General features: G+C 39.4%; 1 protein-coding gene and 1 long non-coding RNA gene across 4 annotated transcripts in view; one reads left to right on the top strand and one right to left on the bottom strand.

Moving 5' to 3' along the window:
* The window catches only part of LOC101169423 (acyl-CoA-binding protein), a 192,868-nt gene that overhangs the window by 3,967 nt on the left and 170,939 nt on the right, over positions 1-17,962 (top strand). For 2 of the 3 annotated variants that reach the window (XM_078942851.1, XM_078942838.1), the window contains exon 4: positions 13,958-14,064. The exons of the other annotated variant lie outside the window; for it this stretch is intronic. In XM_078942851.1, the coding sequence (XP_078798977.1) occupies positions 13,958-14,064 (107 nt within the window). The remainder of the gene's footprint in view (positions 1-13,957; positions 14,065-17,962) is intronic. 3 annotated transcript variants of the gene reach the window in all.
* Positions 11,752-15,560, bottom strand: LOC144990145 (uncharacterized). The gene is made up of 3 exons (XR_013654107.1): positions 15,420-15,560; positions 14,092-14,180; positions 11,752-11,891 (listed from the first exon to the last, which is right to left on the bottom strand). It is a non-coding gene; the product is annotated as an uncharacterized LOC144990145 (long non-coding RNA).

The following is a 17,962-nucleotide window of genomic DNA, read 5'->3' as shown; positions in this document are numbered from 1 at the left end:
TGCACAATATACCGCAAATTTATCGTTATCGCGACATTAAGCTGTGCAATATGCATACCGCAAAAGACGGCGAAAATCGCAATAAATGGTTACCTTAAATGTGCTAAAACAATCTCATGGCAGCTTGAAATATTGAACAAATGAAATAAATCCCTTTATGCATTTAACCAATCGGAAGGACCCGTTTACGTTGTTGATCAATCAGATGAACCCTTTTATGTTTGATGTTTGCCTCCTACGTCGAAGAGGGTCATTTGGAGTATCATTTTTAAACTGTTGCAGTGAACACGGAAATTATGTTTTTGGTTGTTTTGCTATTTGTTTATATACCGCAAATTATATCGTTATCGCAATATTAATCACCAATATCGCATATCGCGAGTTTTCCTCATATCGTCCAGCCCTAATTGTAATGATAGTAAAAGCAATAATCATGCTTTGATTAATCATAATTAAAAGACCACTGGCAACACTGTTACAGAAGATCAAAAGATGATTGGAGTGGGACTAAGCTAGCAGCTAATTAAGCTGCTTTTATGAATGATACACATTCAGAATATGGTTGGTTTCATTCTAGGGTTTTAAAAAGATACTATTGTTAAGGGTGGTGGAGGTCAAGGGTTAATCCTTTAATATCGGAGCTGACGCTGGCAAGAGCAAAGTAACACATACTCTTTGAACTTATGTAACTCTTCGCCTGTTTAGCGGTTAACGTCATTCAAGAGGATTTTGACGCAAAATAAAGCGGCTTTGCAGCAATATGCAGCACTTTAATCCTGTAAAGATTTGCATATAAGCACAAAACCCATTTTTCCACTTCAGAATCCGTTGGAATTACGTTAATTGCGTAAACGGTTAATGAGTCACGGTAACTCAAAGAGTGTTTACACCTGAGCTAAAACTCCGCTGTTAAAGGGTTGAAGAATTGGTGTATAAATGGTATCAATCTCCTTCTACGGTGTGACAGAACTTCTGGCGATTGCAGTTATAAAGAGTTTGTCATTTCTGTTCTCTGCAAACAAATATTGCAAAGGTTCTTAATGATTTTTATGTCCGTCTAACCCCTTTGAATGCTAAATAAATGTGTGTTCGTTTCGTCCCATCACCTGGGTTTAATTCCCCGCTCCTACACACGTTGAATTTTCCATTTCTTCTCCGCTCTCAGCTTTGACCTTTAATACATTCAGGGCAATATTTTCTGGAGCTGAATGTCAGCAACTATCAACGATGACTCCCTCCCCAAAAGCGCATCAATTTCAGCCTTGTTAGGGTCTCTGCGCGTTTACGAGCGCACATGCATGCACGCACAGCGGTGAGCCGCCAGCTCACCGTGTAAACCAATCCTCCTTTATGCTGTCAACTAACAAGTGGCTACCCGCTGGGTGAAAAAAGGGCACATTGAGAAGCGCTCTCAATCACCCCCCAGAACCCCCCTCCGCCCCCACGGCTTCTCCTCGCTCGGAACGGCTTTGAAAAAGGACAGTTTGTGCGTGAAGGGAGCATTTAGGCATCCTCCTGGCAGCGACTGCACTCTTGTTATTGATTTATTATCCTCTTCAGCTGTATGTTTGGCTGGAGGACCTGGAATCATTAGCTCCAAGCTCTGTGACAGACTGGAGTGGACCCCTCAAGCAGCAAGCCATTTCACATGACTGCAAATATTAACAGAATTTCCAGCCACAGTTTCCTGAATAATCTCGTTCCTGCATCAACCCCCCCGCACACCCGTACCCGTTGTGATTTCCAGGCAGTTCTTATATCATGCTAATAGTGTGGATAATGATAATAAAGGGGAGTGTGTGTGTGCGCCTGAGCAGGAGCGTCCCTGCTTGAAATGATTAGAAGGTTGGGGCCATTATGAGCTCCTCGCTGCCTTTTGTATCTGCTGTAATGAATATTGAGGGGGGTGTATTTGGAGCACTTTGAGGAACTAACAGCCTTTTTAATCCTTTAATCCTGAGGAAAACCAATTTCACCCCTGTACACACACCCTCACACACACGTGTGTGAGTTGAAAAGGGTTTCACTGAGCCCACTGTGTGTGTTTAACCTGCTCTCGTTAATTTCCCGGCTCAGAGACCTGGTGATCCTGGAGATTAGGTTCATTAAAATCACATATTGTACGCACTGTTCTACGGTCTGTGTGTGTGTGTGTTTGGATCAAGTCAGCAGATAGGGGAAGGGACACTGTTGTTGGTGGTTATTATACCACGGTCTTGCCTCACACACATACTCATGCTTGTAGATAACACCCCCCCCCCCTTCCCACCCTCCACCTACATGTGGCTGTGGACCCCGACAAGCTGACCTCTGGCCTCTGTTTGAAGAGCCCTGCAGTGTTGAGCGGCTACACACATCAAAAAAAAAAAAAATCAGAGAGCTACTTGTGAATTGAAACTAGTTTTATAAAGACTTAGCGGTTAATGTTGGTAAACAGAACAAAAATGAAAAACCCGCTCCAAGTTTGTATTTTTGATGTTCTTTCGGCTATTTCCTGATGATGGAGGACATGTATGGAAATAAAAAAATAAAAGAAATTGAAATGTCTTTATTCAAATATTTTAAAAAAAATGTACGCCTGGATAGCTTTGAAATTGCTTGCTGTTTTGGTTGTAGCTGTGATGTTAGGTTGGAGCTGTGAGGGACTGTAAGTTAGAGGCAGAGTGAGTAAACAGATGGGTGACGTGACTTGGGGGCGGGGTTGCTACCGCACCAACAGTCCTGCCCACAACTCACTCAGAGGCGGATTTGTAATGATGGGAATTTAAAAATAGATCAAAAGATGATCAGAGTGGGACTTTTATGTAAACTTCTCACTTGGCACTAATTGCTTGTACCTTCTTGGATATTACTTTCAATGTCCTTTTGTCTTTTACAGTGTGGCTAAATATGAGTGCTGTAAATGCTACGTTAAAATGCTCCTAATGATAAAGCAAAAGATTTTAGCCAATCTGTGTAACTTCGAAGGATTTAGCTGTGTTGCGATAAACCTAGACCATTGACTTCAGATATGTCAGGTTTGAGGCTTGATGAGTATGAAGGACCCAAAATACAACGGTTCCAAGGCCAGGGGTTCATTAACAGAACAGAAGGGCTGACAAGCAGGGTAACCAAACAAAAACTAACTGGGCTAACCAGGTAAAACAGGCAAACTGGGGCAGAAGAAGATCATGGAAATGACAGTATGGACCAGCACAAGAGGAAGGCAGAGACAAGACTTAAATACAAACAGAACTGACAAGACACAGGTGAAAACGATCAGCAGAGATTGGGACCAGGGAAATAAAAGTCAAAACCATGACATACAGGAAACCTTCAAAATGAAACAGGAAGCAGAACTCAAATCATGACAGAAACAAAATGGAGTAAACAACTTAGGCAAAAAACCCAAACGATGACAATATATTGAAAAACTCATGGGACATCAACTTTTGTATTGGGCTTAGTCAAATGCCACAGCCCCAAGCTACAGAAATTTCAGGGTGAATTCAGACTGGACACATTTGGTTAGTTTAAAATGAACCAGAGCTCCTTTCCCCCAATAACCTGGAACAAATTTTCAGTCTGAATACATCCAAGCGTACCCTAGTCGGGGTTCAGAACCGCTTTCTGAACCCTTTTTTTCAGGTGGTCTGCGGTCGTTTCCAATCGAACTGAGCTTCAGTCAGAATACAATTTGTTCCCGGAGCTCAATAGCTGAACCAAAATGGCCACCGACGTAAACACCGGACCAAAAAAGAGTAAAACGAGCCTGACGTTGATACAGACGTTCAAAATTATTCAGTGAAATATAAAGTTTAAATCAGTAGAAATACTGCAAAGCACAGGAATTCAATTAATTTTTCCCTGTTGCTTTGCCCCGCCCTCATAATTCCTGACCAATGAGTGAAGAGATCTTTAGTCATGTGGTTCATGGTTTTGTTTACAAGCTTTAGTTCAGAACAGGAAAGTCCCCTTGACGGCAGTCTGAATACAGACCAAACCCAAGATTCAGGACTCGATTCCGGTCCAAATGCAATGGACGGGTCTGAATGCACCCTTAGAGACTTAAAGTTAACCAACTAATGGTTACTTAGCGAACCACCCTGGCTTCAGTAATTTTTTTTTTTTAAATTTCTCAAACAGGAAGTCAAAGGTTTCCCCCCGAAACCTAGACGTTGTCACATGATGCTTTGGGTGTCTTGGGAGTCTTTTCTGTTTGTGTCTTTCCTGTCACCCATTATTTTAATTGGGCATTCAGTTTTTGTGTCCTTTCGATGAAAAGTGAGGTACATTCTTTGGAAGTAATTGACAAACTCAGTGACCTAGTGGAAGAATATCTGTCCTGAAACTGACCCTGTGGGTTCAAACCCCTGGGTCGGTCATACCAAAGACTCTTAACAACTGTGTGCATGCTTTAAACTTTATACTAAAGGTTGGATTTAAATTTAAATTTGTACCGTGTTGTTCTGACAATTTGTTTTTGGCATAGTTTGGCCGGGGGTGTGGCTTATTTTCTGGAGACATTATTTGGTACTGACAGCAACGCAGAAGAGTAAGCGCTGCTCGGCCTTACGTCGGGCTTGGCAGATTTATTCCAAAGTGACACAGACGAAGAAGAATTCAATGGATTTATTGATTCGAATTGATATAAAGAGTTCAGTCAATGTGTTCGCAAGTTCTTTGTGCTGTGGTTATCTGAACAATTGTTCATATGTTGTGCTAATTCACAAGATTTCTCCCTTTGTTTCATGAAACCGATTAAGCATCAATGTGTTACGGTAGTGAAGTGTGGATACATTCGGTCCATTAATGCTGTGTATTTGGTTATTATGATTTGCCTTTCATGATAAGATGTCCTTTCTTGGTCCCGTATTTAGTTTTTTTAACCAATTTTTTACCCAAATATGCGACTTATATGTGGTTTTTCCTTTGTTTGCTATGCATTTTTTGCCCGCTGTAACTTATACTCTGGTGCGACTTATCGTCCCCAAAAATACTTTAGAAAACAATTGGAAAGTTAAAAATGACCCTAAGCAGGGTACTTTTTGTGACAAAAACAAACACATATATGTTCTTATTGAGGGGCAGAAACTGAATCTCTACCACATGGTAAAGAAGAAGAGAAGGGGAAAACGTGTAGCGGTGGAATCAACACCTCAAACACCAGGTCCATTTTTTTGCCATACTTGCCAGACAGACAGTATTATAAATATTCCATCAATAACAGCTGGATTCTTAAAGGGATTATGTCTGAGAGGAGCACATGCAGCTCACGCAGCAGGTACTGAAAAAGCCTGATAAGGAAGCGGGGAGGAGATGCTGTAAATTCCTTTATGTGCTCGCTGCATTTGTGCATGCTGTACGAGGGCGTCCGCCTCTGTGTGTTTCTGTGCATTATTCCCCGCAGCACCTCCTGTCTTTGCCTTATAATGGAAGAGTGTCTGGGGAGTTTTATCACGAGGCCTGACTGTTTCGGGGTGCTCGGGGGCCGGGGGCCCTGCTCAAAGGGCCCTCATGATGCTTGCAAGGTGACTGAATTGAAAGGAGATTGAGGAAATGGAGCTTATGTGTGTGTGCATAGAAAGTCAAGGGGGCATCATTGAGCCGGCAAGGCACAGGGCTTCTTCTCCCTCCATAAAAGGTGAGGAGCAACAGAATTAGACAGATAACAACCAGCATTGAATGCGGAAAGCTAGATACGGTCTAATGAGAGGCAGACGGGAAGGCATAGAGAGGGGGATGGAAGATGAGGTTTAAGAGGTAGACGGCATGGAAATGGGAGAGAAATGGACAGAACTGGAGAAAGAATTAGACGAAACAACAACATTTGTACCACAAAGAGTCATTAAGGGGGCTCAGCTCACTTTAGGACCAGGGATAAACAATTTAAAAATGTTTTTGGAAAATGACAAGATCTCACACTGGTGCTGGTAAAAAAAAAAAAAAAGTTCAAAAATTGTCCAATTTCTGCTGACGATGCAAATTTGCAACAGTGTACTTGAAAGTACGCTTTATTAATAAAGGTATTACTTCATCTTCTTTTGAAAGCAAATTAATTTAATATATAATCTATAGGCTTTAAAATGAGATAGCCTTACCCTTTGCAACTACAACAGTTTCGGCTACATCAAAAAATCGCATTTTGATTTAAAACTACTTTAACCCTTTAACATCAATGTTACGGAGATGTTACGGGTGACATTTATATAATGTAACACATGTCCTCTGACACACCGTAGCTCCTCAACTGTTCATGTGATCAATGTAGATCAGTTGATTTTGACTTGACGATAAGGGGCTTTTCGCCAATACGCAACACATTACCAATGTAAGGTGTTGCATACCGGAGCAAAGCTGCTTTTCTCTGCGACCATATCAGCGGATGTAGGTTGATTGCGGAAGCAATTCACTAAACTTGTAAACAGTTGCATTACTACATAAAGCTGCTTTTCTTCACTGCAGAATTCAGCGGAAGTATGTTAATTGCATAAACGGTCGAAGAGTTATGGTAGTCAAGAGAGTGTCAACACTGGAACTAAAACTCCAGTGTTAAAGGATAAATATTCCTGAAAATGACTTAAAAGGGTTTTCAGTATCACCAAGTAATTTGAAAGTGCAGTCTCTCCAGTCAACAAAGTGACTTCTTTACAGCGGACGATTAAAGGCTATTTATGAATCACTTCTACTATCTTGTTTATTGAATTTATGGCATACTATGTAATTAGTAATTAGTAGGCTCATCTCCCATGTATTTTGTGGTTGCAGTGGTTTTTTGGAATATGAAAAATCTTGCATATGGATTTTTCTTTCAATTTTGTTGACTGTACAAAGGTAGAAAAAGATTCTACTCTTACTGTTAGCCAGAATAAATGTGGATAAATTGGGTGTTCTAGGCCAGGACGTACAGGAAAAGTAGAACCACTTTGCCAGTGACTTTTGAAGGACTATGCCATGGAACTTTCAGTGGACAGCTCCTACAGGATACAATGTTTTTTTAATTAAAGCGCTCCCACATTTTGTTTGTGCTGTTGCTGAACTAGAGTCAGGACCCAACGGTTGTCACGAGTTATCCCAGACAACAGAGGAACAATGTAAAAATACTTTTCAAATAGTTTTAAAATTGAGTTTCTTATTGTTAGACCCCACAGATGTCTGATGCTGTGGACCAATGTCCTTTTCTGAGGTCTACAAATAAATCATGATCTTATTTCAATTTTTGAAATACGATTTTATTTCTTGTATTTTTCACCATATAATTTTACATTTTTTTGGTAGTTATTTTTGGTTTTATGTTAGTGTTGTCAAACTTCGTATGACACCTAGTATAAACACAAGATTGCGAACCCTTTGCTCCCCATCATTTCAATCTCTCCTACTGCCACCAACTGCTCCAAGGCCATCTGGGTACAACATCCAACGCTGTTGGAGTCGTTGCTGTTTATCTGTATCTTCCTGCAGCAGATTAGCTGACACCTCTCACCTCTCCTGCTGCGGCCTGCCCTGCTGTCTAACCCCTACGCACATTCTTCTACATTTCAATATTATTTCTGCTTCGTGGTTTGACTTCATTGTGTTAAAACAAATACAGAGATAACGTATTTATTGACTCACTATAGGGGTTATTGACTTTTGTTTGCAATGTTGATCATTTGGCTGCGACTGAGTTGGCAAGAGAGGCAAAGGACCTCGCTTTCACAAAGCATAATTTAATCATGATCAGATCAGCTCAGTGGGTCGACCACAGTGATTGCACCTGCGCTGTAATCTTTCTGACGCACTTTGGCTCAGCTTACTCATGAATTATCTGACACAGATAGGTTTGTTTTTGTGTTGAAGGGGATTGGGATAATACGAGAGGCACAAACAAAAACAAATTTCAAATGAAGTAGAGAAGTAGAAATGGTTGACAACTACTTTTACAGATCTCAGGAAGCGATAGGGGACTGGCTGCATGTAAAATCTGGTTCTCAAAAAGTTGGTATTACATTTTTTTTAAGTCTAAGCTTTATGAAAACAGGTTAAAAAAGGAAACTATAAGTGACACTGTTGTCCAAATCCACCAAGGATGTCTTAGACTCTACAGGACTCAGTCGGCAAGTTAAATGCTAATGCTCGTGCATTTGCAGTGAGAAAAAACATTCACCAATTTTTGAACCCGCTTTGTTACTGTTCGGGGCTCACAGGGTTGCTGGAGCCTACCCAGCGATTGGAACGTTTGCCAGTCCATTACAGGGCAACACAGAGACAAACAACAACACACACTCACATTTTCACCAAAGGAGAATTTAGATTAGTTAGTTAACCCTTTAACACCCAATCAGTCGCCTGCAACAGAAAAATAACACTTGCTCTGTGAACTACCATAAATCTTTGACCATTTACGCATTTAACATAATTCCAAAGGATTCTGATGTGGAGAAAAGTAGCTTTACGCCACTTGAATTTGCTTTTCTTCTCGTCAGAATCAGCTGATTCTGATTATCAGCCCATAAAATTATTTGCGTTAGAATCCGTTGGTGTTGCAGTGTGGTTTTCTTGTTTGGTCCTCACTCCACTTTGCCTCTTCATTCCTGCACTTGGGTTGTCCTGATTCCCCATAACATAACCTATGAAGGATGTCTTCGGACATGCATGTTAAGGGGCGAATATAAAATCTCCTCACTTCTTACTGTGAGGTGAGAGTGTTAACCACCACACCACCCCTGAAAAAAACATACTGCCAAATCTTTGGTCATTTTCACAGTTTAGCGTGGATCAAATTTTATTTCCTTAGTATCATCGGAAAGCTGGTAGAAGAACTCAGGTTGGTCTAAAAATAAAGGTCTCAGTTTGCTTGCAAGTGAACCCTGACCCTGAACTCTTTGGTAAAAACCACAGTATTCTTAAGGCTGATCTTACCGATAACCAAATTGGCTAGAATTGTGTTACAAAACAAATGACTGATCTAAAGAGGAACAGAACAATACTCTTCGACACAAACGTCTGATATTTTTATTCAGGATGCAAATGCTAGAGCGTACTACAACATTTTTTTTTAATACATTATCCGTACTCTTTGGACGTAGTTGTTAAGAACCTTGAAGATGGATCCATGCTACTATTTAGAATTTTAGAAAAATCTGAAGATGTTCGAAAGGTGGGTTGTCTGGCCACGGTACCCAAAATACATTTTTAGGAAAGGTAAATGCATCTAAATCAGCCAAACTTCTCAAAAATTCCACAGTAAGATAGTGTATCCCCTGGGGTCCCAAACCGTATCTTATAGCCCCCCCCCACCCCCCCATTTCATTCATTCCCTATTATCCGGCCAAAAGATGAGGCCATAATGGATTTGTGCACTCTAACAGAAAATGGCTTTTTGAACCAGCACACAATTAGTACCAAGTGTTTTGGTAAACTGTCCCCATATTATCAACATAATGGAAAATAAGCCTGCAGCTTTTCAAATGAGTAAGAATACAGGGGGTAATAATCTGTACTGAAAGTTTTCAACTTTAATTTATCATCCCAGAGGAGACCATTAATCAGAGCAGCTGGTAAGCGTTGTTTTCCTCAATGATTTCAATCATTCGTTAAATTCTGTATTTAATTTCCACACAAACCTCCGTCCCTTTTGGGTTCCTTCTGTGAAGGAATTAGCTTAATGCTTATTCTTGTGTAACTAAGTCTAAATATGATGTTTTCTTTAGTAGTCTCTAGTCCTACAAGGATTAAAAACACATTTTTTTGTTGTAAAGATTCTTCCAAATCAAGTACATTTGTTTAGAGGCTTTAAAAACATGGATGGCAGTGGGAAAAATGTAGAACTCACATTGCACATCAAGTTCTGGTAAGAAGAAATCAAGACAAATGGACATTGGCAGGAGTTTAAATAAACATGACTTTTCTGTCAGGTAGACAAAGCTCCTCGCCTTCTAGCCTAATACTTTAAAAAAAGTGCTAAATCAGCCGGTGATTCAGTGTGCATAAGGATTAAAGTTAAAACCTGAAAGTCCATGTATGCAAACACAGTCTGCTGCGTTAACCCAGTTTGATATCACAATGCATAATCTGTGCTTAATTTTTTTTAAGGAAAACACACACACATAAATACACACAGACATAATCTCTTCTTCCCGCAACTGTTGGGGTGTGACCTCCACGGCCGGCTGACTGCTGAGTGACAGGCCGCTCATCTCTGCACAGTAAGCTGTGTTAGGCCCATGAACAACACACTCTTTTGTATGTGCACCAAAAGCATCTGGTTGTGTTGTGTGCAGATCAACAACAGGAGTGCTTGACATGTTCTTTTTTTGCCTTGTCGGTTAGATTTCAGTTTTTTTTAGTGTGATCTCTTTACAATATGATATAAAGGTACAGTCACATGTTTTTTTTTTGTTTTTACATATTTCTCTTATTTTGTGTGTTTATTGAAAAAACTGGCATCACACAACAACAAAAAACAACACAAATATAAATGGGTGGGATTAAAAGGGCCGTCACCCTGAGCTGTTTGGTTTGGACCAGTTAGTTTCACTTTTTATATATGTATCCGCCCACCTTAACACACTTTGAACAACTCTTCAACCATTTAGACGATTAACGTTGTTCCAACGGATTGTGAAGCTAAAGCGGATGGAAAACTGCTTTTGTCCGCATCAGAATACAATGGAATGACTTGATTACATAAACGGTTAGGGTAATTCAAAGAGCTTGTGTTATCTTGTTGTTGGCGCCAAAAGTTCTTGTACCAAAACGTTCATGCTTAAAACTAAGCAAACATACTTTGAAGCTTTTAGGTAGGAAATTCCAAGTGATGAAGCCTACGTCTTTTTAATTTTGATTTGATTTGAAATGGTTTATTTCAAGCAATTAAGTAGAAATAATACACAACAGCAATACAATGATCAGTTATACATTCATACAGTAACTAATCAAACTTAGGATAATTAGACATATTAATAAATATTGCTTGAAAGGGAGTGGAAGGAAGCGAACTTATATAATCCCACCCCGTTATACTATGACCATTTTATTACATGATTTATCAATATCCGGTTCCTAGCTTTTATCAGACAGAATTAAGAATCATAAAATATCGATAAAGCACATGACAAAGATGAATTACTTAAGTATTACGTCAAAAATAACTATTTTAGAAATCAACATGGCAAATGCAGATCAGTCATCTGAAATATATGCAGATTATGTTACTTATAAAAGCCATTCATATGAATAAAACATAATACTATATCAGTAAAGTAGAAACAACACTGTTTCAGGAATTTTCATAGCAAAATTTCATCAAGGATCAAAAGTTAAAAACGTGCAAAATTATGCTACATTAGGAAAGATTTTTTAATCAATTTATCAATTTTTGGAGAAAGTGAAGTAATATCATTAAAAGTCAATCAATTTAACAATTTTAAATAAGTGATTAATCATTTGTTTTACTTTTTTAAATATTTTTTTTTGTATTTTTTTTTTTTTAATAATAAAGTAATGCTGTAGGGGAAAAGTAAAAAGGGTCCACAACTGTTGATTGTCCAAGGCTGGTATTTCTTCTTTTACTGATTCCTGCCCTTAGACCCCCCTTCGCAGTAAGGAAAAACTCCTAAAAATAACGGATTCCGGAAAAAACAAAGAAACCTCTCAGGGGTGCCCACATGAAGGAGGGATCCTCTCCCAGGACAGACAGGCGATTACCAGAACTCTTAGAGAGAATGAGTTTATGTAACTCTACAACTACATATTTAAACTCCAGCAAATGATCTTCATCCAGATGAAGTTGGGGGACGGCTGGGGGCGCGAGACGAGCCAGAGACAGGATCCACAGCCAGGTGTAGGAGCAGTAGTAGAGGGAAGCCAGAAATGAGGTACACGGTCAGGTACAGGACCACGGATGAGCCAACTGGAATCTGGAAGCACTACTATTCCCCAGGAGAAGAGTGGGAAAGAGGGAGAGTAAATGAATCGCACTGCACCAAACAGAGGCATGGAGAACTAAATGATAAGTAATGATCAAGAATTGAGGAGAGAAGGAGAGTAGAAGTAGATGAGAATAGTGGACAGAACCCCAGTGCACCATAGTTTCCCCAGCTTCAAACTTCTAGCAGCCTAGTGACAACTAATTGTTATTGTTAAGTTTAATTTAAAAAACTTACAGTAAGGTAAAAATTCTCTAAAACACTAGCGACAATAATCCTGTCCAAAGAGGAATGCTTTAAGTCTAACTTTGAATGTAGAAACTGTGTCGGACTCTCTTAAATGAGCTGGGAGTTTATTCCATAAAACAGGGGCTTGGTGGCTAAACGCTCTACCTCCAACTGTAGTTTTAAAAATTGACGCTTTTTAAAAATTTGCGAGCGAAGTGTTCTACTTGGATGGTAAGGGACTATGAGGTCCTTAATATAGGACAGGGCCATACCATGTAAGGCCTTATAGGTAAGCAGGAGGATTTTAAACTTGATTCTATAATCAACTGGGAGCCAGTGAAGTGAAACTAGCGCAGGAGGGATGTGATCTCTTCTGCTAGTTCCTGCTAACAATCTAGCTGCTGCAATTTGAACAAGCTTGAAACTTCTTAAAGAACCCTTAGGACACACCACTAACAAAGAGTTTCAGTAATCCAGTCTAGACATAACAAATGCATGGATGAGTTTTTCAGCATCACTTTTAGAGGGTATATCTCTTATCTTAGCTATATTCCTCAGGTGAAAAAATGCAGTTTTGCACGCCTGAGATATGTGAGCCTTAAATGATAAATCCTGGTCAAATAGAACCCCTAGGTTTCGGACTGTGGAATTGGAGGCTATACTTACACAATCCAGGGAGAATATCTGAGCAGACAGAGCATCTCTGAGGTTTTTTAGGACCTAGTACAGGGGTGGCTAACCCTGGTCCTCAAGAGCCTCATGCTTGTCTGTTTTCCAGCTCTCCCTGGACTGCTTGATGCTGATAACCTAAATCAGGTGTGTTCAGTCAATCAGGATTTGAAATCACTTGAGTCAGCTAATCATCAGGAAGGTGGTTAGGGAGAGCTGGAAAACAGGCAGGGTTGAGGCTCTTGAGGACCAGAGTTAGCCACACCTGACTTAGTATAATAACCTCAGTTTTTTCTGGGTACAGGAGAAGGTAATTAATTGTCAACCAGGTCTTGATGTCTCTGATGCAGGCATTCAGTTTCTCTATATAGTCATTCTGGTCAGGTTTAATAGATAATTACAACTGCGTATCATCTGCATAACAGCGAAAATCAATGCTGTGTTTCCTGATTATGTTTCCTAGGGGTAGTATAGAAAGCATAAACAGGATGGGTCCTAAAACTGAGCCCTGTAGGACTCCGTAGCTAACTGGAGTGCAATGAGAGGACTGTCCATTTACATTAGCAAACTGGTACCTATCGGATAAATAGGATTTAAACCACTGGAGGGCAGATCCTCTGATCCCTATGTCATACTCTAACCTTTGGAGTAAAATACTGTGGTCGATAGTGTCAAAGGCTGCACTGAGGTCTAACAGCACCAGAATAGAAAGTAGTTCCTTTTCTGAGGCCAGTAATAAGTCATTAGAGAATCTAACTAGTGCAGTTTCCGTACTGTGGTGAGGTCTAAACCCAGACTAGAAGTCTTCAAAGTGGCTGTTGTCCTGTAGGTGGCGGTAAAGCTGCTTAACTACAACTCTTTCTAGGATTTTTTTTAATAAAAGGGACATTTGATTTTGGTCTATAGTTGGCCAAGAAGAGAATTGACTAAGTAATAATAACCTCTGATTTATCCCTTTAAAATTTCGAAATTCACAGCAAAAAATGAATTTAGAACTTTACTTTATGGAGTTTAATGCAGGTTATTGAAGCTTTACACCAAATGTTTGTCCTCAAAACATTCTTGACCGAGTTGATTTCTTAGCTTTACAGCTTCTGGAGTCTTCTCGTTGCATAAAAACAGTAAAAAACTATGCAGAAGTCGACCTAAACTTGGATTTCTGTTTCCAACAGTTTTCCAAAATACCAGTGCTTCCACAGCACTTCCAAACGGTTCAGCGACCTCCGCTTCCTATCAGCACCTGGCACGCATCAGACCTGTGGACCGTCGGCAAACACCGGTTGGTTAATATTTACTCAGCACTTACAAAGCCACTTTTCCAGTCAGTTATAGGTGCTCCGCAGATGTTTATCACTGAGGGCATTGATCCGTTGCTTTTCCATGCAAAGGTTGGCTCTGTAAAGGTTAATTGGAAAACAAGACAGCAGATCAGTAGAGAGAAAGTTTGCAGATTTTGTTGTTTTTTTGCTGCTTCTTTAATGGGTAGTGAAAGTTCTTTACTTTGACAAATTTAATGCACAATGAATTTTTAAAATCCTTTATGAAAAACTGGTCCTAGTATTGTGATATATTAACAAAACAGTACAAAAACTTGAGACTTTGTTATAGAATTTACCTTTAGATTAATATTCTCACAACATATTAGAATCCTTTTTGAACATGGGCTTTTTCTTGCTTCTGGAGTATTCTTATTTAGCTTCATAGATGTTCCTTAAATCTGTCTTTATCTTGTATTAAGGTTTCTTATTGTTTGGTTTGTTTTAACACTTCCGGTAAAATGTTTTTGTCCAACAATAGTTGACCGTGCTATCTAAGCGTGCTAGATGGAAAATTTTATGGATGCCCAACCAGAAGTACCTACTGGTTTTTATAGTGTTCTGAGAGTAACCCATTCCTGTAAATCAAGTTAGGGATTAAGGCTGGCGAAGTGTGCATTATCAGAAATTAACGCACGCCGTGGAAGCCAGAACTGTCCAACACAAAGTGCAGGATGGTTGCTTCCGCGAAGTGTGTTAACGCTGATAATGTACATTTTAAGGGCCATTATCCCACTCACACCATGGCCAGTTACAAAAGAAATAAATATTCAATCAGTTTTTTAGTACCTTATTCTTGTTATTATTTCTGTTTAGATCGCTTTTTTCTCCAAAAAAGTGCACTATTTGTCACATGGTACGGTGTGTTGTCATGGTGACATGACAATATCGGCACCGACTTCGACTGGAGAGGCAAAGGAAAGCGATATCTATGCTGTTTGTTATGATGGGTCAAATAAAGCCTCAATTCAGAGATAAAGTTCGCTTCATAGCGCTTGTTTTTGTGCAGATGATGAAGTTGAAGTTTGTTTTAAAATAGCCGGTGCAGTAATACAGAAGATTTAAGCTATGTGACCGGAACTTCTTTTTGAGGTGTGCATGATCACCTTTTAATCCACACCCAGCAGCCAATCAGAATCGGGTCTTCCCCCGGACCGTGGTATACAGTTACACAATAGGAAACACACAAGGGTGATTATTTACTGTTGTTTAAATAGCTAAAACTGAGAAAATGTTGTTTTTAAAGTTGTATAAGTTGGAATTGGTGCATTTATTGCCATGTCCAATTGTGTTTTGTTTTTGTAAAAGAGAGACTTACCAGCCAGTTGTTACATGTTTAATTGAAGAAGTTGCAAGGTCAAACTCAGCATCAACCTTCCATCTTTTATTCTTGGTTGTCTTTGGGCTGTACTTTTGAAATTTACCCAGCGCTTTTAGAAAATTCCCGCTACATTCTGCTTCTGTCTTTGTGGAGAAAACCTTTATAGTTCATGGGGGGCGTTGCCTGGTGGAGCCTGGGTCAAGCCCCTCTGCTGGTCTACAGTAGTTTGCAAATACCCTTATTTTAGGCTTACGTGGCGCGATGAAAAACCACCGTTGGAGGCAAACCTGTGATCAGAGAGACCCTCCAGCTGAAGAGGACCCACTTTACAAGCAATTCATCACCTCACTGCGGCCCGGCTCCCCTCTTTCCCCTCATGTCTCTCTCCCACTCGCTCTCCTTCCACTGCTGAAAAACAAAAATAAGAAGGGAATTCTCTGCGGTTCTCCCTCTCCCTCTCCGATCTTGTCGCCTCTTCGTCTCCGTCTCACGTCTCGGAGGATAAAGCCTTGGTTCTGTTTCGGCGTTTGGGTATCTGACCTCAGCATCGCCTCTAATCCGGCTTAGTTCTCTTAATGATGCCACTTGCGGTGCCACCAACGCCACCGAGAAGTCTATAAAAGCCTTCCATTAAAATGCAAATCCAAGCCAGTAGAGAGAAGCTAAGCGACACAAAAGTGGGAGAATTTGACCCCTTCCCTTCTTTTTCTCAGCTAGGCAGCAAACACCCCCCCCCCCCTTCAATAATAGGTGATTCTATGATTAAGAGCATTGCTACATGAAAACCACAGAAAAGCAAACCTATTTCATTCCTTTTTTCCTGTTGTTGTCAGGAAATGAACAAACGGTTATCAATGTTTTGTGGGGAGGGGGGGGGGGCAGTCTCCCATCTCTTGGCCAGGTTTTCCCAGCTGATGCTATTTTCTACGTTACAAGGCAGGAAATGAAATTTCTCTGTGCGCTGTATCACCTCTCGCCCGCCGCCTCATCGGCTCTACCTTTTTTTTTTATCAGAACATCCTTTACAGAGAACATGAAGCCTCCTCTCCACCTCCAAACAGAGAATTTGTCTCAAGCAATAACATGCCATCCACATGGAGGCTGATACACACCGCAATAGAGTAGTTTCAATTTGCCGCTGCCTCTCTGACTTTTTCTAAGGACGGATTATCTGCCAAAGGTCCTGTGAGTGAGAGAGAATTAGAAAAGTCATGCAAGCGCTCTGTCAAAGAGCTGGGAAATAGGAAGGGTTAAAAAAAAAAGTGGAAAAATTCCCACTTTTGGCTTATAAAAATTATTCATCTTGGCTTAATCCATCCAGAGGCTTCACATGTTTATTCAATCATAATTTGATTTGTATGAGCTTATGTTTGTAATCCGAAAAACTCATATACAATTTCAAATCCTGCTTATTTGAATGCTTTGGGTGTCACTTTGTACGTGGAGTTCATTCCAGGTAATGCTTTTAGCTAACATGGGCAAGAAAAAGAGCAACATAACAAAAATTAGCTTTATTTTTATATTTATTTTTGTGTTTTCCACTTGAAAAACCACACGATTGAGCAAAGGACAGACAAATCACAGCCGAAGAAAAAGGTTTGGAAACAGCAATCAGTGAAGGTGTTTTACATTTACTTAATTGTCTCTTGCCACACTCGAGAAAAAAAAGGTACATGTTCAAAGTTTTTGCGATTTTCCATAATAATTTCTAAAAGTTTCTTTTGAAATATTTTGATTTACTACAGGCCTAACGGATTAAACCTTTTATTAATCGCAAAAAAAAGTTATTACAATTGTAGTCTTCGGTCTGTTTATAGTTAGAACTGTGTCATTACTGCTTTTACATATGAAAACTGCTTCATGAATTTTTACTGAGCAATTGGTACGTCTACATTAAATCTACTTGAAGTACATTCCGATTATGTAAAAATGCATTTCTACCATTAGTTAGATACCTTAAGAATTCCCAAACACACCCACACACACACACCCACACACCCACACACAAACACACACACACACATATATATATATTGTATATATATATATATATATATATATATATATATATATATATATATATATATATATATATATATATATATATATATATATATATATAAAATTTTAAGTTATTTCTGATTTGAAGTTAACCCGTTTATAACTGATTTGTTTTTTAGTATTGGAAATAAATTCAGGCTTGAAAGGGTTAAATTATTAGTCAATTCTTGACAGGAAATATTTTTTTGCTAGTTAAAAAGTATAATACTTATATTATATGAAATTATGCAGCATAAAAATAATTATTACTGCAAGTTTTTTTATTGTGATTAAAAAAAATGAGGCTTCGGTTTCCCTCCGTTTTTAAATAAACTTTTTTCTCTGATAGTCTATGGTGTTCCAAAATAAACAATTGTTCCATCTGTTCTTATTTGGTCTTTAATTGCCCAAAGGGAACAAGGCAGTTTACAAATGGAAAAAATGCCACTGTAACTAGAGAGGGCCAAAAAAAAAGTCACACAAAAGTTGTAGTGGGTTAA

Source organism: Oryzias latipes, chromosome 2 (assembly GCF_053564925.1).
Source record: "Oryzias latipes strain Hd-rR chromosome 2, Olatipes_Hd-rR_3.1".
NCBI lineage: Eukaryota > Metazoa > Chordata > Actinopteri > Beloniformes > Adrianichthyidae > Oryzias > Oryzias latipes.
This window is presented reverse-complemented; position numbering and strand designations above follow the sequence as displayed.